The sequence below is a fragment of the Stegostoma tigrinum genome, chromosome 33 (assembly GCF_030684315.1).
Source record: "Stegostoma tigrinum isolate sSteTig4 chromosome 33, sSteTig4.hap1, whole genome shotgun sequence".
In the NCBI taxonomy this organism is placed as follows: Eukaryota; Metazoa; Chordata; class Chondrichthyes; order Orectolobiformes; family Stegostomatidae; genus Stegostoma; species Stegostoma tigrinum.
In genome coordinates this window covers 36,218,497-36,244,264 of record NC_081386.1, presented here as the reverse complement: position 1 = coordinate 36,244,264, position 25,768 = coordinate 36,218,497, and the positions used below count along the sequence as shown (strand labels likewise).

Below are 25,768 nucleotides of genomic sequence, written 5' to 3'. Positions count from 1 at the left end.
GAGACTGCTAGGCTTACAGCATCTATACCAACATAGAATTGTTCTCTCTTGCAGAAACATGCACACCCACTTTAAAAAAAAACCTTCTGGATGGTTCTTTTATTTTCAAATAACTGGTTTCTGCCTCTGCCAATATGACATGGGACATGTTAATACTAGGCCACAGTCCAATTGTATCCTCTCCTCTGTCATTTAGTTTTTCTAAAGTACTTACTCACGTCAAATGTTTTTCTTAACAGCCTCAATTAGATGGAGACAAGTTTCTAGATAGCCCCGCACCAGTTATAGAACTCAAAACTGAAACTAATTCCTTTCATTCTTAACGTACACAATGTAGAAGTATTCATCAAATTTAATGCAATACTTAGTTCTGTTTATCTTTGAATCCATATTTCCAGATAATAGTAATATCATGAATCTTCATCAGAATGTGGAATTGACAGTGAAGAGTCACCAGTAACAATGCTGTTAAAAAAGAGGGATAAAATAGCATGTAATCACATGGAATTGCCGTTTAACAGCCACCTCATTTATCCAGAGATAACAGCGTGGAGCTGGAGGAACACAACAAGTCAGGCAGCGTCGCAGGAGCAGAAAAGTTGAGTTTCAGGTCAGGATCCTCTTTCAGAAATGGGCAGCAGGAAGGGATCTCAGAAATAAATAGAGGAGAGGTGGTGATAGGGGTAGGGAACAGTGGGGATTGTTCGGTGAGGTGGGAGAGAAGATGGACAGGTTTTGACTGGGCGAGGAGACAGGGATGAGAGGGAGGGTTGGTCACGGGATGAAGCCGGGGGTGGGGAGATTTTGAAGCTGGTGAAATCCACGTTTAGGCCATTGGGCTGTAGGCTCCTGAGGTGGAATATGAGGTGCTGCTCCTCCAGTTTGCGGGTGGCATCACTGTGAAACATTAATGATCTAGATAAAGGAGCTGTGGACATTCTGGCTAGGTTGGCAGTCGACACAAAGATAGATGGAGGGACAGAGTAGTATTGAGGAGGTGGGGAGGCTGCGGAAGGATTTGACAGGTTGGGAGAGTGGGCAAAGAAGTGGCAGATGGAGTACAATGTGGGAATGTGTGAGGTTATGCACTTGGTAAGAAGAATAAAAGCATGGACTATTTTCTAAATGGGGAGAAAATTCAGAAATCTGAAGTGCAAAGAGACTTGGGAGTTCTAGTCCATGATTCTCTCATGGTAAACTTTTAGATTGAGTCAGGAAGGCAAATGCAGTGTTGGCATTTATTTTGAGAGGACTGAATATAAAAGCAGGGATATACTACTGAGGCTTTATGAGGGTCTGTTCAGGCCACATTTGAAGCATTGTGTGCAGTTTTGGGCCCCATTTCTGAGGAAGGATGTACTGGCCCTGGATACGTTTAAAGGAGATTCATGAGAATGGTCCCAGGAATAGAAAGCTTAACATATGACGAAAGTTTGAGGACTCTGGGACTATACTCAGTAGAGTTTAGAAGGATGAGGATGATCTAATTGAAACTTACAGAATACTGTATAGTCTGAACAGAGTGGATGTTGGGAAGGTGTTTCCATTGGTAGGAGAGTCTAGACCCCGAGGGGACAGCCTTAGAGTACAGGGAAGACCTTTTAGAATGGAGATAAGGAGAAACTTCTTCAGCCAGAGAGTGGTGAATCTATGGAATTCACCCCACAGAAGGCTGTGGTGGCCACATCATGGAGTACATTTAAGACTGATCTAGGTTCTTGATTATCAAGGGGATCAAGGGTTACCAGCAGAAAGCAGGAGAATGGATGAGGAACTTCTCAGCCATGATTGAATGGCGGAGTAAACTCAGTGGGCTGAATGGCCTAATTTCTGCTCCTCTGCCCTATGATCTTCTGGTCCAAGATGGACATGTTGTGTCAGGTCAAGGAGGTGTGGATGAGAGGGAGGGCTGGATGAGATGATAAGATGAGGCCGGCGATGCGATCCCCTATTCCCAATTCCTCCGCCTCTGCCACGTCTGCTCCCAAAATGGTGCATTCCACTCCTGCACATCCCTAATGTCTTCCTGTTTCAAGGACCATAACTTACCCCACTCCTATGATCGAAAATGTCCTCAACTGCATCTCTTGCATTTCCCACACCCCTGACCTCACATCCCCTCCCCACAATAAAAACAAAGACAGAATCCGCTTTGTCCTCTCATATCACCCCACCAACCTCCACATCCAACCTATCATTCTCTGGCACTTCCACCACCTGCAATCCAGCCCCACAACCAAAGAGATATTTCCCTCCCCATCCCTATCTGCTTTTTGTAGTGACCGCTCTCTCCACAACTCCCTCTACTCCACACTCCCCACTAGCCCCACCACCACCGGCACCTTACCCTGCAACTGCAGGAAGTGTTACACCTGCCCCACACCTCCATTCAAGGCAAAAAACAAACCCTCATCATCAGACAGAGGTTCACCTGCACATCTGTCAATGTGGTATACTGCATCTGCTGCTCCTGATGTGGTCTCTTCTACATTGGGGAAACCAAGTGGAGGCTCGGACTGTGTTCTGTTCACGACAAACAACAACACCTTTCAGCTGCAAATCATTTAAACTCTCCCTCTCTGGTGAGAAAATTCGCAAAGCAGAAGTACAAAGGGATCTGGGAGCATTGGTCCAGGATTCTCTAAAGGTTAACTTGCAGGTAGAGTCCGTAATTAAGAAAGCGAATGTAATGTTGTCGTTTATCTCAAGAGGGTTGGAATATAAAAGCAGTGATGTGCTTCTGAGGCTTTATAAAGCTCTAGTTAAACCCCATTTAGAATACTGTGTCCAATTTTGGGCCCCACACCTCAGGAAGGACATACTAGCCCTGGAGCGTGTCCAGCGGAGATTCACATGGATGATCCCTGGAATGGTAGTTTTAACGTATGCTGAACGGCTAAGGATCCTGGGATTGTACTCATTAGAGTTTAGAAGGTTGAGGGGAGATCTAATAGAAACTTACAAGATAATGAATGGCTTAGAAGGGGTGGACGCTAGGAAGTTGTTTCCGTTAGGTGGGGAGACTAGGACCCGTGGGCACAGCCTTAGAATTAGAGGGGGTAAATTTAAAACAGAAATGAGGAGACATTTCTTCAGCCAGAGAGTGGTGGGCTTGTGGAATTCATTGCCGCAGAGTGCAGTGGAGGCTGGGAGGTTGGATGCCTTCAAGGCAGATATCGACAAATTCTTGATCTCAGAAGGAATCAAGGGCTACGGGGAGAGTGCAGGGAAGTGGAGCTGAACGGCCCATCAGCCATGATTTAAATGGCGGAGTGGACCTGATGGGCTGAATGGCCTTACTTCCACTCATGTCTTATGGTCTTATGGTCTTATGGTCTCTCACTCACCTGTCCATCCTGGGCATCCTCCAGTGTCACAGGACCCTACAACCTGATGGCCTGGGCGTGAATTTAAAATCTCCTCATGCCATGACCAACCCTCCCTCCCATCCCTGTCTCCTTGACCTGTCCATCTTTTCTCCCACATATCAGCCTTTCCCACCTCTGACCCATCCTGACCACTGGACTCCACCTGCACTCACCTGTACCATCCCACCTACCTTCCCCAGCCCCACCCCTCCTCGCTATTTGTTTTAGAGCTCCCTTCTCTCTCCCCATTTCTGAAGAAGGGACCCGACCTGAAAGGTCAACTTTCCTGCCCCTCTCAAGCTGCCTGGCCTGCTGTGTTCCTCCGGCTCCACACCGCGTTCCTCCAGCTCCACACCGCGGTCCTCCGGCTCTACACCGCATTATCTCTGACTCCAGCTCCACACCGCGTTCCTCCGGCTCCACACCGTTGTGTTCCTCCGGCTCCACACCGTTGTGTTCCTCCGGCTCCACACCGTTGTGTTCCTCCGGCTCCACACCGTTGTGTTCCTCCAGCTCCACACCGCGTTATCTCTGACTCCAGCTCCACACCGTGTTTCTCCGGCTCCACACCGTTGTGTTCCTCCGGCTCCACACCGTTGTGTTCCTCCGGCTCCACACCGTTGTGTTCCTCCGGCTCCACACCGTTGTGTTCCTCCAGCTCCACACCGCGTTATCTCTGACTCCAGCTCCACACCGTGTTTCTCCGGCTCCACACCGTTGTGTTCCTCCAGCTCCACACCGCATTCCTCTGGCTTCACACCGCGTTCCTCCGGCTCCACACCGCGTTATCTCTGACTCCAGCTCCACACCGCGTTCCTCCAGCTCCACACCGCGTTCCTCCAGCTCCACACCGCGTTCCTCCAGCTCCACACTGTTGTGTTCCTCCAGCTCCACACCACGTTATCTCTGACTCCGGCTCCACACCGCGTTATCTCTGACTCCGGCTCCACACCGCGTTATCTCTGACTCCGGCTCCACACCGCGTTCCTCCAGCTCCACACCGCGTTCCTCCAGCTCCACACCGCGTTCCTCCAGCTCCACACTGTTGTGTTCCTCCAGCTCCACACCACGTTATCTCTGACTCCGGCTCCACACCGCGTTATCTCTGACTCCGGCTCCACACCGCGTTATCTCTGACTCCGGCTCCACACCGCGTTATCTCTGACTCCGGCTCCACACCGCGTTCCTCCAGCTCCACACCGCGTTCCTCCAGCTCCACACCGCGTTCCTCCAGCTCCACACTGTTGTGTTCCTCCAGCTCCACACCACGTTATCTCTGACTCCGGCTCCACACCGCGTTATCTCTGACTCCGGCTCCACACCGCGTTATCTCTGACTCCGGCTCCACACCGCGTTCCTCCAGCTCCACACTGCGTTCCTCCAGCTCCACACCGCGTTCCTCCAGCTCCACACTGTTGTGTTCCTCCAGCTCCACACCACGTTATCTCTGACTCCGGCTCCACACCGCGTTCCTCCAGCTCCACACCGCGTTCCTCCAGCTCCACACTGTTGTGTTCCTCCAGCTCCACACCACGTTATCTCTGACTCCGGCTCCACACCGCGTTATCTCTGACTCCGGCTCCACACCGCGTTCCTCCAGCTCCACACCGCGTTCCTCCAGCTCCACACTGTTGTGTTCCTCCAGCTCCACACCATGTTATCTCTGACTCCGGCTCCACACCGCGTTCGTCCGGCTCCACACCGCGTTCCTCCGGCTCCACACCGCGTTCTCTCTGACTCCAGCTCCACACCGCGTTCCTCCGGCTCCACACCACGTTCCTCCAGCTCCACACCGTTGTGTTCCTCCAGCTCCACACCGCGTTATCTCTGACTCCAGCTCCACACCGCGTTCCTCCGGCTCCACACCGCGTTCTCCGGCTCCACACCGCGTTCTCCGGCTCCACACCGTTGTGTTCCTCCAGCTCCACACCGCGTTATCTCTGACCCCAGCTCCACACCGCGTTCCTCCGGCTCCACACCGCGTTCTCCGGCTCCACACCGCGTTCTCCGGCTCCACACCGTTGTGTTCCTCCAGCTCCACACCGCGTTATCTCTGACCCCAGCTCCACACCGCGTTCCTCCGGCTCCACACCGTGTTATCTCTGACTCCAGCTCCACACCGCGTTCCTCCGGCTCCACACCGTTGTGTTCCTCTAGCTCCATACCGCGTTACCTCTGACTCCAGCATCTGCAGTTCTTGCTATTTCTGAGGCTTTAGAGTCTTTATTCTTTTGCCTATCCTTTACCATTTAATGGTTTTATTCTAACAGAAACACCCTATTTTGTGAGGATCCGTACATGGATTACATTTTATATGCATTATTAAGGTTTATTAGCTTGTTGGTCTGGGCCTCAGTGGTAAATGACTCAGTGATTGATCACTTTGGCCTCAGTGATAGGCGCCTGAAAATGGTGGAATTTGGCCATTGTCCGTAGGTCTAGTGTTGAATCACTGCTTGTGAAAAGTTGATGTGTTGTCATTTTGTCTGAGGAATAAGGCTACCTTTTGTCAGCCAGTTTCCTGTGTTCAATCTAAACTTGCAGTGAAACATTCTCCTTTGCATTCAAGTCCTTTATTGGTGTCTTTTATTCTTCCCATTTTATTGCAATTGGAATAGTCAGTGAAATTGCCATGATTAAAGCAATGCTGTAACTAAGTCAATGTACAGTAAAAACTAAATGTGCCACAAGTTATAATTTATTTGTAAATTTTATTTACTTGTAGCAAGTAAACACTAAGACTGGTAACAACGAGCCTAATTCCTGAACAAGAGATAATGGGAACTGCAGATGCTGGAGAATTCCAAGATAATAAAATGTGAGGCTGGATGAAGACAGCAGGCCAAGCAGCATCTTAGGAGCACAAAAGCTGACGTTTCGGGCCTAGACCCTTCATCAGAGAGGGGGATGGGGAGAGGGAACTGGAATAAATAGGGAGAGAGGGGGATGCGGACCGAAGATGGAGAGTAAAGAAGATAGGTGGAGAGAGTGTAAGGAGCACAAAAGCTGACGTTTCGGGCCTACACTCTCTCCACCTATCTTCTTTACTCTCCATCTTCGGTCCGCCTCCCCCTCTCTCCCTATTTATTCCAGTTCCCTCTCCCCATCCCCCTCTCTGATGAAGGGTCTAGGCCCGAAACGTCAGCTTTTGTGCTCCTGAGATGCTGCTTGGCCTGCTGTGTTCATCCAGCCTCACATTTAATTCCTGAACAACATTGATTATAGAGTAGAAATATTTACACATTCAACCCCAGGCCTCAGTGTGGATTTGAGATGACAGCAAATGCCTGTTTCAGAAAGAGAAGTCCAACATACCCCGATGTACCCCCTTGGGACTAATTAGAAAATGGCATTGGATCAGACCAGGATACAAGTGACCTGTTTCTTTTAGATCCTGGTCAACTGCATGAAGAGTGCAAGTAAAAAACCAGAACTTAAAAATGAAGTAGTTTTACTGAAGATCAAAGGTTGCTGCTTAGGTCATTGGGTAAATTCATGAATGAAACAAGAACAAATAAAGTTATTATGGAGCCTTGGAAAATTTACAGCACAGGATGAAACTATTCAACTCATTGTGCTTACGATGGCTGAAAAAGCTTCATGCAACCTAACCCACTTCCCAGCTCATGCTTCAAGTTCTGGTACTTAAGCACATTTACAATTTTCTTTCAATATGATAAGGATTTCTGACACTCCCACACTGTCAGGCAGTGAGTTCCAGAACTCCCATCCAGAGTGAAAAACACTTTTCCTTAAGTCTCCTTTAAATCTTACAAATTAGTTTGTGTCTCTCAATTGGTGATACAACAAAGTCCATCGTACCCACTCTGCCCTCATAATGTGATCCACCTAAGTTAGGTCTACTCTTGGCCACTTTTATTAAAGGATAAAGCTTAAAGATTTAAATAAAACGCAAACTTTTTATTAACCAGCAGCTAGGGTTCCAATGCGCAGGTTGACCCAATAGTCCCAATAATCAAGAGAAATACCTAATGGTGATACACCCTGACCAAATGAAACTTTGAGACTTCAACATCTGCTCAAAAAATGTATGTAAAAACATCAATACCCCTCTGAAAATAGATATAAAACACACAGTAAGTAATAGAAATGTTATGCAGGGTGTATACTCATCACTGTTATACTTACAGTATAAACATTCAGACATGGTAATAGATTGTGGTGTTTTGGGGTATTTACCTCTTTCTGGTTTATTAAGATTACCGGTTGATAATGTGCTGGTTAAAACAAGGTTTTATCGCATTGCTTGCAGCTGAGAGGAGGTTCACCTGAGACATTGTTGGATACAAGGTGTTGTCTCATGAGGAAAGGTTAAGGTGGGACTGTATCCATTGGAGTTTAGAAGATTGCAAGATGAACTTAACATGTGAGATCTGAGTGCTTTAGATAATTCTAGAATAGTCCCATGCTTTTGCACCCCAAGTCTTGTCTGATGAAGGCCAGTTTCCCTTTTATCTTCTGGAATACCTTGTCCATTATCCTGTTACCTTCAGGGGTCTGTGATTCTGAAACTAAGGTCCTCTGTTCCTCTACACAACAACTGGTAGTAGTCAGTCCCTATGCCTTGCCTTCTCTCCCCAAATACATAATGTCTTGCTTCTCTAGTTCTACTTCATTTGCCAGTTTCCCGCCCACATGATTGTCTATTTTTGGTTTACTGCAGTCTACATCTTTTGCACTAATTCACGTGACAAATTCTTTTTTCATCTGCAAAGCTCCTAATCCTATCTCACACTCAAGTCTAACTCATTGAACAACAGGGAGCATAGTATTGAGTCGTGCAGAACACCATTGAAAACAGCCACACACACAACTGTGACCCTCTGCTTCCTGTCAGCTTCGGATCCAACCTGCCATCTTGCTTTGGATTCCACCAACGTTTACTTTTCTGACCAGCATATCACATGGCATCTGCTAAAGTTCATATCACTTACATCAAACATACAAGATGATTTCACTTCTGATTATACTGAAATCATAGAATCGCTACAATGTGGAAACAGGCCCTTCAGCCCAACAAGTCCACACCGACCCTCAGAGCATCCCACCCAAACCCACTATAACCCACCTAATCTACACATCCCCAAACACTATGGGTGATTTAGCATGGCCAATCCACCTTAGCTTGCACATCCTTGGACTGTGGGAGGAAACCGGAGCACCCGGAGGAAACAGACACAGGGAGAATGTGCAAACTCTGCATAGACAGTCACCCGAGGGTGGAATTGAACCTGGGCCTCTGATGCTATGAAGCAGCAGTGCTAGCCACGGTGCCATCCACTGTTTCAGTGGTTCTTATAATGAAATACTTTGGTGATTGTTATGATGTAGGGCGCAAGGCGGTAAAATTCTGTTACGCTCCTTTTGATCATATTGGCTGAGGGAAAAATGCCGGCTCCAGGAGAACTCCTTTCTCTTCAGACCTTGACAAGGAATTTTTAACATCTACAGTGCTATCAGGTAGAATCTCAAGATAAGATCTTAACTGAAGGAAGACTTCTCAATTACTGGTGTACTCCTTCAGCACTTTACTGGAGGGTTAAATACGCTTTAAACCACAACGCTGGCCTAGAAGCAAATGTGTAAATAAGTCAGGTTGGTCTTTAAATTAAACAGCCAGGTCCAGTTCACTTAGTTCATGTCCATGAGGATTAGCCTGATGTCAAGTTTCTTTTTCAGGCAAATACTTACGAGAAGAATTGGCCCTTTTACCAGAAGTACGGTGGTCACAGGTTTCCAAAGGAGCATATGAAGAAAGCAGTTGCTGAAATTGACGAAATGTGTAACATTCTCCTTGGGGAGGGAGTCATTGTCAAGCGTCCAGAGCTCATTGACTGGTCTGAGCATTACAAGACACCAGATTTTGAATCTACAGGTAAGTAAAAGTCCTGAATTTCCTTGAAATACTGTTCTAAAATAGTAAGAGTGACAAATTCAAATAAAGACATATATTTGGGGAATATTTACATTTATCAACGATAAGAGGGAGCAGTACATTTGTGTGTCACATAATCATAGGCTCTGTGTGATGGTTCTGATTCTTTCTGTGATAGTGAATCACCAGCTGTCTGTACCGCATTAGGACCTTGTACCTGAGTGACCGCAGCAGACAATCTAATGAATGAGAAGATCCCCTCTGCAGCCCATCCTTTTCTTCGCTGATGTCCACACAGTGTACACAGCTGGTATTCTCCTTTAACCCAGAGTTTTGAGCTTTGTTGTTGATGATGACCAAAGCCATGATCTTGCTGAAGGCTGAAACAGGTCCGAGGGAACAGATGGCCAATTCCTGTTACTGTTTCTTACAAAGAAATGTTCACTGATTTCACTCCTGTGTAGTCTAACTCTCAACTTAAATGATTTTGGATTCCACCACCAGTGGAAATAAATTTTCTTTATCCTCTTTATTCAATTCTGCTGTTATGTTAAAAAAATCTTTACAAGGTAACTCTTCAGTCTTCTACACTTAAGGAAAAAGAAGTCATGTTTATGCAATTTGTCTTGAATTGAACTGCTTTAACTCTGGTATCATTCCACTGAAGCTGCACTGACGATGATTCAACATGGTGCTGACACCAGGGCGACTCTTTGTGAGCTCACTGCGGTAGATTTTATTCTATCTGTATGTCCTTGTATGTTATGATGTGCCTGTACTGCTTGCAAAACAAAACATTTCACTCCACTTGAGATGTAATAACAATAAATCAAATCAAATCGCTGCAGCCCAGTCAAGACTGACAGACCTTTCCTAAAGTGTGGTGCCCACAGCTAGAGCCCAGTGCCTCCAGAGCAGCATTTCCCTAAAGGCTAAGATATAATTTCATTCCTTTGTGCTAAAAGGCGCAGCCCATTGGCCTTATTAATTGCTGAGTCTGAGCACTCTGTCAATGACATTTGGGGCATTTCTGCCCTTTATCCCACAGAATCCAAAACAACGGAGGGTCCATCCACTAAGACAACAAGAGCTCCTAAGCAATGAACTTTAGCCCTAACGTTAGAATGGGAGTTGACAATGATGACAGTGGGAAGTGTGTGGGCGGGGACGTGATGCCCATTATTGCAAGTCCTCCCCCAGAGAAGGTTTATCCCAATTTGCTATACTATCTGAATCAGACGTTGCTAAATTGGATGTTGCTTGAGGTTAATTTGTTTGTTGCACTAGAGTAATGTTTCTTCTACAGGAATGTATGCTGCTATGCCAAGAGACATATTACTGGTGGTTGGGAATGAAATCATTGAAGCACCAATGGCATGGCGTGCTCGCTTTTTTGAATATCGAGCATATCGGCATCTCATCAAAGATTACTTTCTACGGGGAGCAAAGTGGACAACTGCTCCCAAACCACAAATGTCTGACAAACTCTATGACATGGTAAGCATCAATTCACACAGTCAATTTACACCAAAATTCACATTTTATTAAACTGTTCCTAGCCATTAAGGATTCCCCATTAGTGGTATGGTCAACACTGAGTGAAATTCAGACTGTCAGATCCTGGAGTGCACACGGTCAGAGTTTCACACAGTCATAGTAACTGTGAAAGGCAATTCACTAAAGTCCTCTCTAGCTCCCTAGCCATTCAATTGGTTTTTCCAAATTTATTTAAAAAAAGAGGAGATGCATCCATTTGGGATTAGGATACTTATGGAAAATAGCACCTCATTAAGCACTCCATGTCAAATCAAGAAATGAAACGAAGTTTAACTATTGCCAGTTGGTGCTCTGATGGTAAATATTACTGAAAGTTCCTTTCTGCTATATGGGGAAAGTTGGAAAGCATTCCTAAGAATTAAAGAGTTGTCAAATGATTGACTTTAGATATCTGGATAGGGATCGAAGTAGTTTGAGTGTAAAAATGCAGAGACGGACTCATGTTGCTCAAATGTGTTTGAGATTTTTGGGTGCTGTATGTTTCTTGTCTGTCAAGAAAGGAACCAAGCTAGACCTGCTTCTGGAGAACAAGATGGGCTGAGTGTCAGTCGAGGATCATTTAAGGACAGTGATTGTACAACCATAGAATTGTTACAGTGCAGATGGAGGCCATTCAGCTCATTGTGTCTGCACTCTCACACTGGCAATGGCAAAATAGGGCAGGCTTGGGAAACGGATAAAGAACAAGCCAGATGAGCAATGAATAACTTGGGAATGTCAGTTTCAATGATGTAATAATGGAGTTGGCCCAGATAAATTAGAATTAAAGGTTGGCAGGCATATCTGTATCTGAACAATGGCCTGCCTCAGGAAAGAATTAGTTCAGGCACAGTCATAGTATGTTAGTATGAAGTGGAAAGGCAGAGTGAATATAGCTAGAGTTCCCCAAGTGACAAAAGAGATAGAGGTTAGGAAGATGTGTACTTCTGGCAGATGATGATTGAATACAACTGTGAACCAGGCTGAACAATGTTTTCATTCTTTCTTTCATGGCATGTGAGCATCACTGGCAAGACCAGCACTGTTACACATCTCTAACTGCCCTTGATTTTTAGTTCCGTGACGTTACAAGTGCAACCACCACTTCTGTTCTGCCACCTCCGGACATAGAAGGTGCAGAGACAGTGTTTAAAGAGAGAGAATCAAAGGGAGAGAACGAAAAGAGACTGGCAGCTGATATCTGAAAGGAATACAAACATCTTCTCTCAGCATTCAAATAGCGGCAGTGACAAAAGGAAAAGCAGGGCTGAAGAGGGATTGATTCAGCGGCCATGACTGAGGTGTCAAGTGGATGTTTGCATCTGCCTTTGCCAAGGACTAACATGTTAAAGAAGTCATGAAGAAAGGGGAAAAGCTCGGATACCGGAAGTCTTTCGAATTGACAAGAAGGCGGCATTGGATAGGTTGTCTCTGTTTAAAACTGATAAGATACAAATACCGGGTAAGATGCACCGAGGATATGGAGGAGAGTGAATGCAAATTGCAGCGCCACTGGCCAGAACCTTTCAGTCTTCCTTTGACTCAGGCTGCCGCCCAAGTATTGGACAACTGCAGCTGTTATACCTTTGTTCAGAAAAGGGTGTAAAAACAGATCTAACACTTAGACACCAGTCAGTTTAACTTCAGTGGTGAGAAAACATTTAGAAACAATAATTTTGGACAAAAATAATCACATGGACAACTGTGAGTAAGTTAAATCCCACACAAATTTAAGGAAAAATTACATGGAATTTTTTTTAGGAGATGGCAGAGAGATTTGATTGATGCTGTTAGCCTTGGCCAATCAGGGAGCCCTGGCTGACAGATATAAACAGGAGATTCATAGAGTTTTCAGTGTAGGGGCTGGCTTTGAGCTGATTGGTCAGAGCCCATGTACTGTGCACTTGTAAGTAAAAGGTGACTTGGTGATGGCATACCAGCCTCTGTGCAGTTATTACAGGTTTAATAATATGGCATGCACTAGAGTTTTGAACAAAGTTATAGTTTATAGGTTTAAAGGGAGAGTAACAACATGGATACTAAATTGACAGTGATAGGAAGCACAGTTTGTTGGTGATTGTTTTGGTTAGGAGGAAACTTTGCAAGGGAATTTTCAAGGTTTATTGTAGTAATTATTTCAACCTTGTTATAAAGGAGGAGGCTTTGGATAGGCTGTATAAAGGGGACAATTTCAAACCTTGTGGATGTTACAAAGCTCGCAGGCAGCGTAGATTATGTAGGGAATTGCGTAAAACTTCAAAAGGGCACCAACTGGTTGCAGACATTTGGCAACTGGAGACGTTTAATGTTGAAAAATATGAAGTGATTCATTCTGGTACAAAGAAAAGAAAGAATGCAATTCTAAATTGCCCCTTCAGGAAGACAGGACAGAGTTGATGGACTAAATGGTCTGTTTATAAATTGCAATCATTCTGTGTTTCACTGGAAGTTGTTTTTTGTTACATTGTGATCTTGGGTCTGAAGGAAACACGTTGCTCTTCCAGGATTACCCCATACACTCGGTGGAGGACAGAAACAAACTGGCCGCTGAAGGAAAGTTTGTAACCACCGAATTTGAACCGTGCTTTGATGCTGCTGATTTTATGAGAGCTGGGAGAGATATATTTGTCCAAAGGAGCCAGGTACATGTTTTGCTTCCCTCGGACAATGCCCCTGGTGTAGCACGGTGGCCCAGTGGTTAGCACTGCTGCTTCAGTGCCAGGGGACGCGGGTTCAATTCCAGCCTCGGGCAACTGTCTGTGTGGAGTTTGCACATTCTCCCTGTGTCTGTGTGGGTTTCCTCCGGGTGATCCAGTTTCCTCCCACAATCCAAACATGTGCAATTTAGTTGGATTGGCCATGCCAACCTGGGGTAGGAGGTGGATCTGGGTGGGCTGCTCTTTGGAGCGTTGGTGTAGACTCGATGGGCTGAATGACCTGCTTCCATGATTTTGCTGCCTGGGCCTGGAGCTATTCCAAGCCCAGTGCCAGTTGCTGCTTTCTGAGATAAAAACCAAAATTGCTGGAGAAACTCAGCAGAGACTCTTGTGCATTCCGACTGGTCTCAAAACAATACACTGATTCTCTCTCCACAGATGTTGCCAGTCTTGTTGAGTTTCACCAATAATTTGTTTTGTTTCAGATCTCCAGTATCCGCAGTCTCTGTTTTAGTTTGTTGCTTTCTGTTCCTATCTATTGAAATCCAAGAGTAATTCTAATCTGGGCTCTTTTATTACCATAATTCCGGATTCAGGGTCCTGTGGTAACAAACACCTTTTGATTTCATTCTTCAGGTGACTAATTTGCTGGGGATCGAGTGGATGCGCAGACATCTTGCACCAACTTACCGGATTCACACACTTTCTTTCAAAGATCCGAACCCCATGCACATTGATGCAACCTTCAATATCATTGGACCTGGCTTAGTGCTGGCAAATCCAGACCGTCCCTGTCACCAGGTGAGACCATTCAAAACCACCCCAACGTTTTACTTCTGCCGAATTCGAGATGCCCGACCTACACTTTAGTTCTGGTGAAGGATTGAGAGCAATGCTCTCAGTGTAATTTGAGCTAATAGTCCACGTTGTTGGCTTTTTAACAGAATAGACACGTGTAGTTCAACTGAACTTGAGGATAGCTGAAGCTGAGAAATTGTTCCAGAGACCTCCTGCTTTGTCCGTCATACTGTCTGTTCCTCTGTTGGACGGTGATCAGGCTCCTGTGTTTATTTTCATGAATTCAGTGTTCAGGCTGGGAACAGGAATTGCTTTTCAGCACCCTCTCCTGTTTATAATATATAAAGGAATAAATAATTTTTAAAAATCTTGTGAAACAAGCTGACAAAACAACATCAGCCAGTTCTGAGGAAGGGTCACTGGACCGAAATGTTAACTCTGTTTTCTTCAACAGCGCTGCCGGACCTGCTGAGCTTTTCCAGCAACTTCTGTTTTTGTTCCTGATTTACAGCATCTGCAGTTCTTTCGGTTTCTATTTAATGAAACAATGACCCCTTCCCAATCTCTGCAATGCAAGATTGTAATCACTTGTTCAGCTTGGAAACATTAGGGAATAAAATAAAGGAATAAGAATAGAAATTTGTTGAAAATGCTTAGCAGAACAGGCAGCAGAGAGAGTGGGCCAAAGCTTCAGGGATGGAACTTTTTGCAGTTCTGACGAGAGATCTGAAACAGGAATTGTGTGTCTCCTTTGAGACTGTTAGAGCTGCAGAACATTTCCAGCACCACCTTCAGATTTCTCACATTTGTTGAGTATACGCTTCCTCTGTCTGAATGATGGAGCAGAATTCCTAAACCCCAGGCCCTGGGAGGGGATGCTGGCACAATTGGAGACTGTTCTCAGTGAATGTCTGGCTGGATTGGCCCCAGGGCCCTGAGTTTTTACAGCACTCTGCCCCCCTGGACAGGGGGTAAACTGAAAGCTGGAGATTTTCCTTAGGACCAACGAAAGAAAGTCAGTGAGAAAGGAAAAGACCTGAACGTTGATCTCTGACTGAGGAGACATCAGGATTTGGTATCAGTTGTGTTGGAAAAGGGAGGGAGAAGGAGTTCGTATTTGCTAACAGTTAGATCATTCCTGGGGCGTGAGGCACAGGTGGCACTGGGAGGGGCTGGCTGTTAGTCAAAGGCGTAGCTATTGTTTGACTCTGTCACTCTCCCCCTGCAGATCGAGATTTTCAAGAAAGCTGGTTGGACAATCATCTACCCACCGAGTCCTCTCATCCCTGATGGTAAATGCACAAGGGTCTTCTATAACCAGTCCTAGAGTAAAAGAATACCAGCATCGCACTCCGAGATAGTAGGAACTGCCGATGCTGGAGTCTGGGATAACACCGTATGGAGCTGGAGGAGCACAGCAGGCCAGGCAGCATCAGAGGAGCAGGAAAGTTAATGTTTCAGGTTGGGACTCTTCTTCAGAAAATGGGGGCCAAAAGGGTCCTGACCCAAAACGTCAACTTTCCTGATGCTGCCTGGCCTGCTGTGTTCCTCCAGATCCCATACCGTTATCACCAGCGTCACACCTTACTGACTGACCCTAACTGACTGTTTAACTGATGTCACAGGATCATGTTGGTTAGACAGATCACTTTGGGATATCTAGGTTCACTCGCTGCGATTTGAAATACTGCAGCTATCCTTTTACAAGTATCCTCAATGACAAAGAACAAAGAACAGGAACAGGCCCTTCAGCCCTCCGCTCCACGTTTTGCCCGTCCTATACTAAAACTTGTCTTCACTTACATGACCCATATCCCTTTATTCCCTCCCTATTCATGTATTTGTCCAGGTGCTACTTTTGCGTCTGTTTCCTCTACCTTCTCTGTCAACATGTTCCAGGTACGCGCCACCCTTTGAAAAATTCATTCTCACACATCTCTTTTAAACTTCTTCCCTCACACTTTGAACCTGTCTCCCCTAGTAATTGATCCCTCCACCCTGAGAAAATGCCTCATACTTTGCTGCCCTATCCATGCCATTCACAATTGTTTAAACTTCTGTCAGGTCACCCCCCTCAACCTGCTGCATCCCAGTGAAAACAAACCCAGTTTATCCACCCTTTCTTCATAGCTAAAATCCCCCATTCCAGGCAACATCCTGAAATCTTTTCTGTGCCCTCTCCAAAGCATCCATATCCTTGTGATAGTGTGGTGACCAGGTTTGTATGCAATATTCCAAGTGTGACCTAACTAAAGTTATATACAACTGCAGCATAACTTGTCTATCTTTACACTGAATGCACCTTCCAATGAAGGTGAGCAGACCATTCACGTTTTTTAATACCTATCTACCTGCACGGCCAGCTTCAGTGATCTGTGGACTTATACACACAGATTCCTCTGCATATTAATACTCCTTAGGGTTCTGCCATTTACTGTATAATTCCCACCTGTACTTGACCTTCCAAAATGCATCACTTCACATTTGTCCGGATTAAACGCCATCTGCCATTTTTTGCCCATGCCTCCAACTGATCTATATACTCCTGTATTCTATGAAAATCCTCCTCATTATCTACAACGCCACCAATCTTTATATCATCTGCCAAATCATTTATGTAGATCATGAACAGCAGAAGTCCCAGCACTGATCCCTGTGGAACACCACTAGTCATTCTGAAAAACCATCCTTCCTGCCTCCGATGACTAAGGCAGCTCTGTATCCATCTTGCCAGCTCACCCCTACTGCCATGTGACTTCACCTCTTGTACCAGTTTGCCATGAGGGATCTTATCAGAGGCTTTACTGAAGCCCATCAACCATTTTTCCTTCATCAATCCTCTTCTTCACCTCCTCGAAAAACTCTATCAAGTTAGTGCAAAAAAAATCATGTTGTCCACCACTAATAAGTCCATTTGCTTCTAAATGCATTATAGATCTTGTCCCTGAGAATCTTTTCCAATAATTTCCCTATCACTGATGTGAGACTATCCGATTTGTAATTCCAGAATTACTCCTGCCACCCTTCTTAAAGGATGGGACAGCATTGGCTATTCTCCAGTCCTCAGGGACCTCACCTGTGGCCAAAGAGGATACAAAGACATCAGTAATTTGACTAAGATCACCAAAATGTGTTTGAGAAGGTGATGATGAGGGACCTTCTTCAAGCATTGGCGACCACACGGTGTATTTTACCCTCATGGCTGTTAGGGTGGGGGAAATGCCCAGCAACATTGATGGTACAGTGACATAGTTCCAGGTCAGAATGTTGTGCGGCTCTGAGGGGTATTTGCAGGTGGTAGGGTTCCTGTGTATACACTGCATGGCAGATGGGAGAGATCACAGGTTTGCAAAGTGCTGTTGAAGGAGATTGGTGAGTTGCTGCAATAGCTGTCACTATAGTGAAGGTGAATGGATGGTGGATGCAGTGCCAATCAAACAGGCTGCTTTGTCTTAGATGGTGTCAAGTTTCTTGAATATTGTGGAGGTGCACCCGTCTACGCGAGTCAAGCACACAACATGTTGTTAGGGTCCATGGCTTTTGCAGTATCTAGTGCCTCCAGGCATTTCTTGATGACACATGGAGTGAATTGAATTGGCATCCAGATCTAGAGATGGCTCATCCTTTAAAACTATTCAGGGATGTGGGGATGGCATGGGAAAATGAGGTAGAAGAGAAGCTATGATTTAATTGAATGATTGAGAAGGGTTGAAGGGCCAAGAGGCCTACTCCTGCTCCTAGAATTTTCCCATCACATGGACACTGGCACTTGAAGGTATTGTTTGGTGGTGGGTGGGGGAGCAGTCAGGAGAAGTGTATGTACAGATGTTAAGGTTTGTTTACAAAGGGGTAATAGGTGAATTTAAAGAATTAGGGCCACTTCTGTAAGACAAAAATATCATAATTTGTTTTTCCAGGAGCTACTACATTTTTAAGTGAAGCTTTCTGATAACTATCATTCTGAATTAGTCTGGGAGAAAATCACCTTTCCAGTCAGATGCAGGTGAAAAGGAAAGAGTGCAGGGTGAGACTATAATTGATTCTAGCAGGTGGTGAGAAATTGATTTGCCACATTGGGGACCGCTGCACTTTGAGACAAGCTGTCAATTAGAAGAGAGGATCAGGTGCTAGAATGGGCATCAGATGATTTAAAACTCAGAAAAAAATTACAGAGAACATGCCCCTATTTTTAAAAGAAAGTGACACATTTCTTGGAGGTCAGTTTACATGCCCCATATGAAGGACAATTTGTAATGAAACCTTGGCTTGAAGAGAGATTGAGATAATTCCGAATCATGTTTCTCCACAGATCATCCTTTGTGGATGTCTTCCAAATGGTTATCCATGAACGTTCTGATGTTGGATGAGAAGAGAGTGATGGTTGAAAGGGATGAGACGACAATTCAAAAGATGTTTGAGAAACTAGGTATCTCATGAATCCCAATGACTTGTATTTCATCGATTATAATATACTACCTTCAGCTCTTCTGTTTTGATTGTTCTGCGCTGCAGACAGTATCAGGAACACTAAATCTCCTTCACTGAATTTGGGAAAATTGGTATTTTGAAACTGTTGATTATTTTACATGGTCACACTTTCTGCCACCTTTACACGGTCCCACACTGTTGTGGGTTGAGGAGTTATGCTGCTATCCTAATTTTACTCAGAGTAATTACAGCTTGCAGCTCACTCTTTGTAATTAATAGCTCTACTTTCATGTGTACCCTGAACATGAGCTTGGATGATTGCATTCCATCTCAATCAGACATGTTGCTCTGTTCATTGAGTTCCTACAGTGTGGAAACAGGCCATTCAGCCGAACAAGTCCACACCGCCCCACCAGACAGCATCCCACCCAGACCCATTCTCCGGACCACCCAGAGAAAACCCGGGCAGGACATGGGGAAAACGTGCAAACTCCACACAGATGGTCACCCAAGGGTGGAATCAAACCGGGGTCCTTGGCGCTGTGAGGTAGCAGTGCTAACCACCAAGCCACTGTGCTGCCTGAGTTCTGCTGATCTATACCTGACAGTGGTCATTAACCTTTCTTATCTTGAATAGGTCTAACTCACATTAGTGCTGGTTTACTTTATAATTGTTAATAAGAAAGTACACACGAATGTGCTGAATATTAGCAACAGCCCACAGGCAATCATGAGTAAGAAGGAGAGGTGATGGCCTTGTGGTATTATCGCTGGACTGTTAATCCAGAGACCCAGATAATATTCTCGGGACCCAGGTTCAAATCCCACCACAGCAGATGGTGAGTATTGAATTCAATAAAATATGTGGAATTAAGAATCTAATAATGACAATTGTCGGAAAACACATCTGGTTCATTAATGTCCTTTAGGGAAGGAAACTGCCATCCTTACCTGGCCTGACCTACATGTGAGTCCAGACACACAGTAATGTGGTTGACTCTTAACTGCCTTCTGGGCAACTAGGGATGACAATAAATGCTGCCCAGCCAGTGATGCCCTCATTTCCTGAATGAATAAAGGAATAACACACGTGATTACAAGAAAGAGAAAATGACAATAAGTGGAATACTTATTAAAGACCCAACAATAATTTTCTTAATTTTTAAAATTACTACTTATAATTCAGTTTGAATAAACTAAAATTGGTACCGATATTGACAGCACAGTGGTTTCATGGATATCATGAAAACCCATCTAGTTTGCTGATGCTCACTAAAGGAAGAGCATTTGCTGTCCCTTACTCTGTCTGGATTCCATGTGTTTCCCGACCCACCGCAAAGTGACTGTGACTTTGAACCAGCCTCTGAAATGGCTGTGAAAACCTTAAAACTAAACTGTGGCTCATCACCTTCCCAGGGAATGAGGGATAGATAATAATTACTGTCCTTGGTAGTGATCTCCACACCCTGTGAATACATTCTAAAGAACGGTAGTCCAATACTACTTATAGTTCTAGAAACATAGAAAAAATTCAGAAATAGGAGAAGAAAGCCATTTGGCCGGTTTAACCCATTCCACAATTCAACTTGATCATGGCTGATTCCCCATTTCAACACCATACTCCTGCTGCCGCTACCACATACACCACCACCCCCTCATATCAATTGACGTCTTTAGCATCTAGAAATCTATTTTGTTCTATATATGCAGTTGCTTGGCCTCCACCAGTTTCTTTGGTAGAGTTCACCAACTGAGTGAAGAAATTTCTCCACACCTTGATCCAAAATGTATCCTGAGTTTTTCTGAATGTTGTTCCTACCAGGGTAAAAGTCATCCTTGCACCCAGTCTGTGTGATCCTGTCAGAATTTTGTTTGTTACAATAAAATCCCCTCTCATTCTTCTAAACCTGAGTAAATCCAGGGCCAGTCAATCCGATCTCTTCTCATTGGCCAGCCAAGGAATCATTCACTGCACCCCTCATATGGCGAGTCTATTGTTTCATTGGTTAAGGAGACCAAAGATGCATGCAGTACTCTGGGTGTGGTCTCACCAAAACATTGTACACCTGCTGTAAGACTTCTTTGCTCAAACCCTCTTGCAAAGAAAGGCCAGAATGCTGTTTTCCTCTAACTGCTTCTAGCATTTGCATACTTGCTTGCAATGACTGGTGCAAAAGGGCAACCAGCTCCTAACATTTCCCAGTTTATCACCAATGAAATAATACTCTGCCATCTTGTCTTTCCAAAAGAAGTGAACAACTTTATACTTATCCACTCACTCATCTTCTCTAAATTACACTGAAACCCTACCATCCTAGTTTTGACATCAGTAAACTTGGAAATATTATATTTAATCACCTCATTACAAATTGTTAATTCTATTTTTCTGACAAAATCCAAAACTAAATTTTTGACCTACCTCATTGATTCAATTTCTTTTAATTTCTTTTTAATTCCTTTAATTTCTCAGAATTCACTTTTGTGATAAAGCCTGAGAATCCATCTTGAGTATTATTACCATTCAATTCAATTGATTAGATTGCATGATGCACCGAGCTCAAGCTCAAACTAACTGTCTTTAATCAGGTAGTTAAACATACTCATCACTCCCTCCAAAAAAGCCACTTTGAGGCAGGAAGTGAATGGCCACATGACTTTCCCACCAGAATGTTAAGACTGTGATGAACATGAATAGAGCTGATTTTAATTACTCTGTTTATATAGAGTTGAGGGGTGGGTCTGGGTGGCATTGTCTTCGGAGGGTCAGTATGGCCTCGATGGGCCAAATGGCCTGCTTCCACACTGATATTGAATGATATCTCCTTTAATGTATATTCTATACCAGTATTTTTCATTTCTTCAATTGAAAGTTCACTTTTCAAATGGGTTAGTGTTTTTCAAAATCCCATCTAGATTATAATCTTACAAATTCTTTGCAAATTTATATTGTTGAATGTAAAGTTCCTACTGCCCCCTTAAAAGGATTTGCATTAAATTTGTCATGGTTGTCTGGGGGAGTGAGCATTGATGTGATTAGTGACAAGAAAATGTAATAATTCCTCATTTGAAAAGAGCAAGATAGGTTCAGCAATGTGTTTGTTGAAAATTTTCCCTATTGCGACTCCTGGAGTGGGATTAGTCTTGATGTTGGGAACGCTGGCACCACTTTAGGTGTAACTGTGCACCATTCACCCACACATTGCACAGCTAGTGTTTTTTAGGGTTATTCCACTCTCTCTACTGTTTACCAGATTGCCTTTGCTTCTATATGACTAACATTGAACATAGAACAATACAGCGCAGAACAGGCCCTTTGGCCCTCGGTGTTGTGCCGACCTGTGAACTAATCTAATCCCCTCCCCCTACACTATCCCATCATTATCCATAAGCATATCCAAGGAACTCCTGATATCAGGACACCATCTGTAACGCAGACAGTAACCTTAATCTGGGTACAGGCCCAGCTGCTGTTCTCAGTGAACAAGGTTCAAGTGGTTTGACATTCTAAGGTCTTCATGTGATTATGTGAAAACTCCTTTCTTCTCCACTTATTTAATCAATTCACAATGCCTCTGAGAACTCTTGTCATCTCTTTTGGCATTCTTAATGAGTTCTAGGTTCTGGTTATTGCTATTTTTCTGTTTTGGAATAACTTTGGCACCAGAATCCACCCATGATTGCTTACCAATCCCAATATGAGTGCACCAGGGCCTGTTATTGTGTTCCTGGTTCCCAAGCTCCTAGCTGCCAGCTCATACCATTGAAGCAATGGGTCCTGTCCATATTATTTCATAGATGTTATCAAGTGATTAGCCTGCCATTAACTCAAAGTTTTTCTTTGTTTTCCTTCTTCAGGAATTGCAACAATTAAAGTGGCCATCCGCCATGCGAATTCCTTGGGTGGGGGCTTCCATTGCTGGACATGTGACATCCGTCGCCATGGCACTCTCCAATCTTACTTTGACTGAATATTGAAGGGGATCATGTCACTAATAATTAAAAGGCTAATGAAAAATTGATCTTTATTTCAGGGGCCTGGAATACAAAGAGATGAAAATTTTGTCTGTTAAATGTGGTGTTCAGTTCTGGTAAAATAGGTTTCATAGACTAGGCTTATACTAACTTAATGACAGAAGATAAACATTAATTAGGGTGTTTAAGAAGATTGAAGAAAGTGATAGAGCAGGTTGAGTAAAATTCTGCTTGGGGAGTCTTAAACATGTGGATTCAACAATTGGGGGTAATTCCAGGAAACACTTCACTCAAGTGGGTGAGTTATAGAATGAGACAGCATTGGAGGCCACTTGCTCTATTGTGCCTGTGTCTGGTATTTGTAAGAACAAGACAGTTCCTCACTGTCATGCTTTTCTTCCATAACCCTGACCATTTTATCATTCAAATATTTATCAATTCCTTTTTTAGAGTTCTCGCTAAATACATTTCCACATGTTGATAGACTATACTGAAGAACAAGAGCAAAGAACAATACAGGACAGGAACAGGCCCTTTGGCCCTCTAAGCCTACACCGACACATTTTGCTCTTCCATTCTAAATCTGTCCTCACTTACAGGATCCGTATCCCTCAAAATTGTATATTGTACATCACAACAACTCACTGTTAAATTCTTCTTCCTCATTTCGCATCTAGTTCTTTTGCGACCTGTGTTAAATCTATGCTCTTGAGTTACTAATTCTTCTGCAATGTCTACAGTTTCACTTTGTTTACTGTATCAAAACTCTACCTGACTTTGAACACCTCTTTCAAATCCCCTCTTATCCTTCTCAGCTCCGGAACACGATATCAGCTTCTCCAGTCTGTCCCATCTGAAGTCTGTCATCCCAGGACCCATTATAACAATGCACTCTTCCCAAGGCCTCAAACTCTTTCCGAAAGCATGGAATGTGTTTTGTACTTGCTTTTGTATTTCATGCCTCTATGAATAAAGCCAATCATCCCGTGTGCTTATGTCACAGCCTCTCAACTTGTCTTACTAACATCAAATGTGACGTTAGTACACTTTCACCCCTCACCCCCTTTCTTTATTCCTCCACTCCCTTTAAAAATATGCCTTTTAATTATCTTGCTCTTTTACCATCCTTCCAATGACAACAAATCACGTCATTGTGTTGTTGAAATTAACTGGTTCCTCAGAGAAGCTAGATATGAAGAAATTGTTGTTGTCAAGGTTAGTAATTGATCTCATTGAATATTGGAATAAGCTTGATGGCTGCAGTGGCCTCGTTACTTTCCTATGATAGTTCAAATTGGGTCTGAACACAAACATAAGCCTGTGAATCACTTTGGTAACGCACATGCATGAACTATAGGTTTTTTTTTGGGCAGTGCCTTTTTGCTTAAAGCATCCTTTCATCATTTATTCTCCCTTTAAGAGAATGTGTTAAAATTGCCTTTTGATCTGCAACAGATGACCTCTGGCTAGTTTCCAAACATTTCCTCCTCTTCTAATGAGATTGGCATTACAAATTTCCACTGAGAAAATAATCAGTTGTTTCTGGGTAATTGTGAGGCTACACCTGGTCGTCACTTTACGGATGACATTCTCATGACTGGAAATTTGGTCAGTTACTACAGTGGATCATTTTATATTTTTATTAAATTGACAAATATTATCAAGGACCATGTTTGTATTTGATGTTTGAATTGGCAATTGTACAATACCGGTTTAAATACAAAATATTTCTTGTCTCAATTTGACAGCTGAATAAGGCAAATGGTTTGCCAACTTTTGTAAATCTCAGTACATACGCTGCTCAGTGCCATCTGATGCTGAAACCACATCTTTTTATGGGCAATGACAGAACACCCTGTATAATTGTTGCTTCACAATGACATCTCTGCACTTGACTGAAGATCCTAAAATGATTGCAAATATCTTGTGTAATATTCAATTAGCCGTATGTGGGATTCCTCTTTGTGAAGCAATTTTAAAAGTTAGTGAGTGTTTTGAATAAGAGTTCGATACTTTTTGCCTTCAACTAATTTGTTTCCGGTCTCAAAGTGTCCCTTCTACACTTTGTTTGAATGCTTTAGTCAGTTGAACCCTGGAACTGGTTGCCACACTGTTCCTCAAACACTGCTAGAAACTAAAAGTTCTGCAGTAATTTTCTGTTTAGAAATTATTTAAAAAATGATTTATTCGCAAAATTAAAACTCTAACCGGAAAGCCGGAGACTAGACACGGTTTTGACAACCCCCGTCCAGGAGTGGGTGCTGCAGCCGGAGTGAGTGTAATGCGCTTGGTATCCCAGATTTTGGAGTTAACCCTTCCTTAGCGAAAATCAGAATTTTGTTGGAAAATCTCAGCTGGTCTGGAAGCTTCTATGGAGTGAAATCAAAGTTAACATTTCGGGTCCGGTGACCCTTCCTCAGAACACTTAACCCTTCCTTCGCTCACTTGCTGGAAGAAGGTTTTGCATTTTGTTTTTGGTCCTCTGGTTTTTTTGTAGCTTGCACATTTTTATGTGCAGAAGGCAACCGAGTCTGAGATTGATTTGATATCCACTTCTTGGGAGCAACTTCCGACAGTGAAATTTGGGAATTTAGTCCTTGCCGCAGACACAAAAAACGTCGCCCTGGCCTGACCCCACTCCCTCCTGGCAACCTCCATCGGGCACATCACTCGTTCCCTGGCTCTGTTTGATTTAGTAGCGATACGGTACAAACAACATTTGTTCCGCTGTATTGAGAATCTGATATTCTGGGTGGAAATGAGGTTTAGTATGGAAATAGTTCAATGGTCTGTTCGTATTTTGCTGCAATGTGTACTTTGTAAGTGATTTTTAATTATTTTGTTTTTCTCAATAAAAGCTTTATTGCATCGTATTTTTGATGTTTTTGCTGTGGTAGGTCAAACTTTGTGATTTAAGTTGTTTCGTGGGATTGAAACTCGGTGTTTGAGGGTCGAGGTTCCACACAAATTCTGCGGCTGTGGTGAATTTGATGGGAATTCGATTTAACAGCAGCCGGTGTGAGAGCGGGACCTGCTGCGTACGCGTTACCGCAACAGGAACTCAGCTCCCGGGACCGGGCAATTGATTCTCCCCAACGCTGCACACAGTAGCC

At 43.9% G+C, this 25,768-nt stretch overlaps 1 protein-coding gene across 1 annotated transcript in view; it reads left to right on the top strand.

Moving 5' to 3' along the window:
• The window catches only part of gatm (glycine amidinotransferase (L-arginine:glycine amidinotransferase)), a 34,829-nt gene extending 9,301 nt beyond the window's left edge, over positions 1-25,528 (top strand). The window contains exons 3-9 of the mRNA XM_048562905.2: positions 9,069-9,264; positions 10,571-10,761; positions 13,305-13,442; positions 14,094-14,258; positions 15,484-15,547; positions 18,565-18,681; positions 22,539-25,528. Coding sequence (XP_048418862.1) covers positions 9,069-9,264; positions 10,571-10,761; positions 13,305-13,442; positions 14,094-14,258; positions 15,484-15,547; positions 18,565-18,681; positions 22,539-22,651 — 984 coding nt within the window. The 3' untranslated portion in view covers positions 22,652-25,528. The remainder of the gene's footprint in view (positions 1-9,068; positions 9,265-10,570; positions 10,762-13,304; positions 13,443-14,093; positions 14,259-15,483; positions 15,548-18,564; positions 18,682-22,538) is intronic.
• Positions 25,529-25,768: the final 240 nt, after the last annotated feature.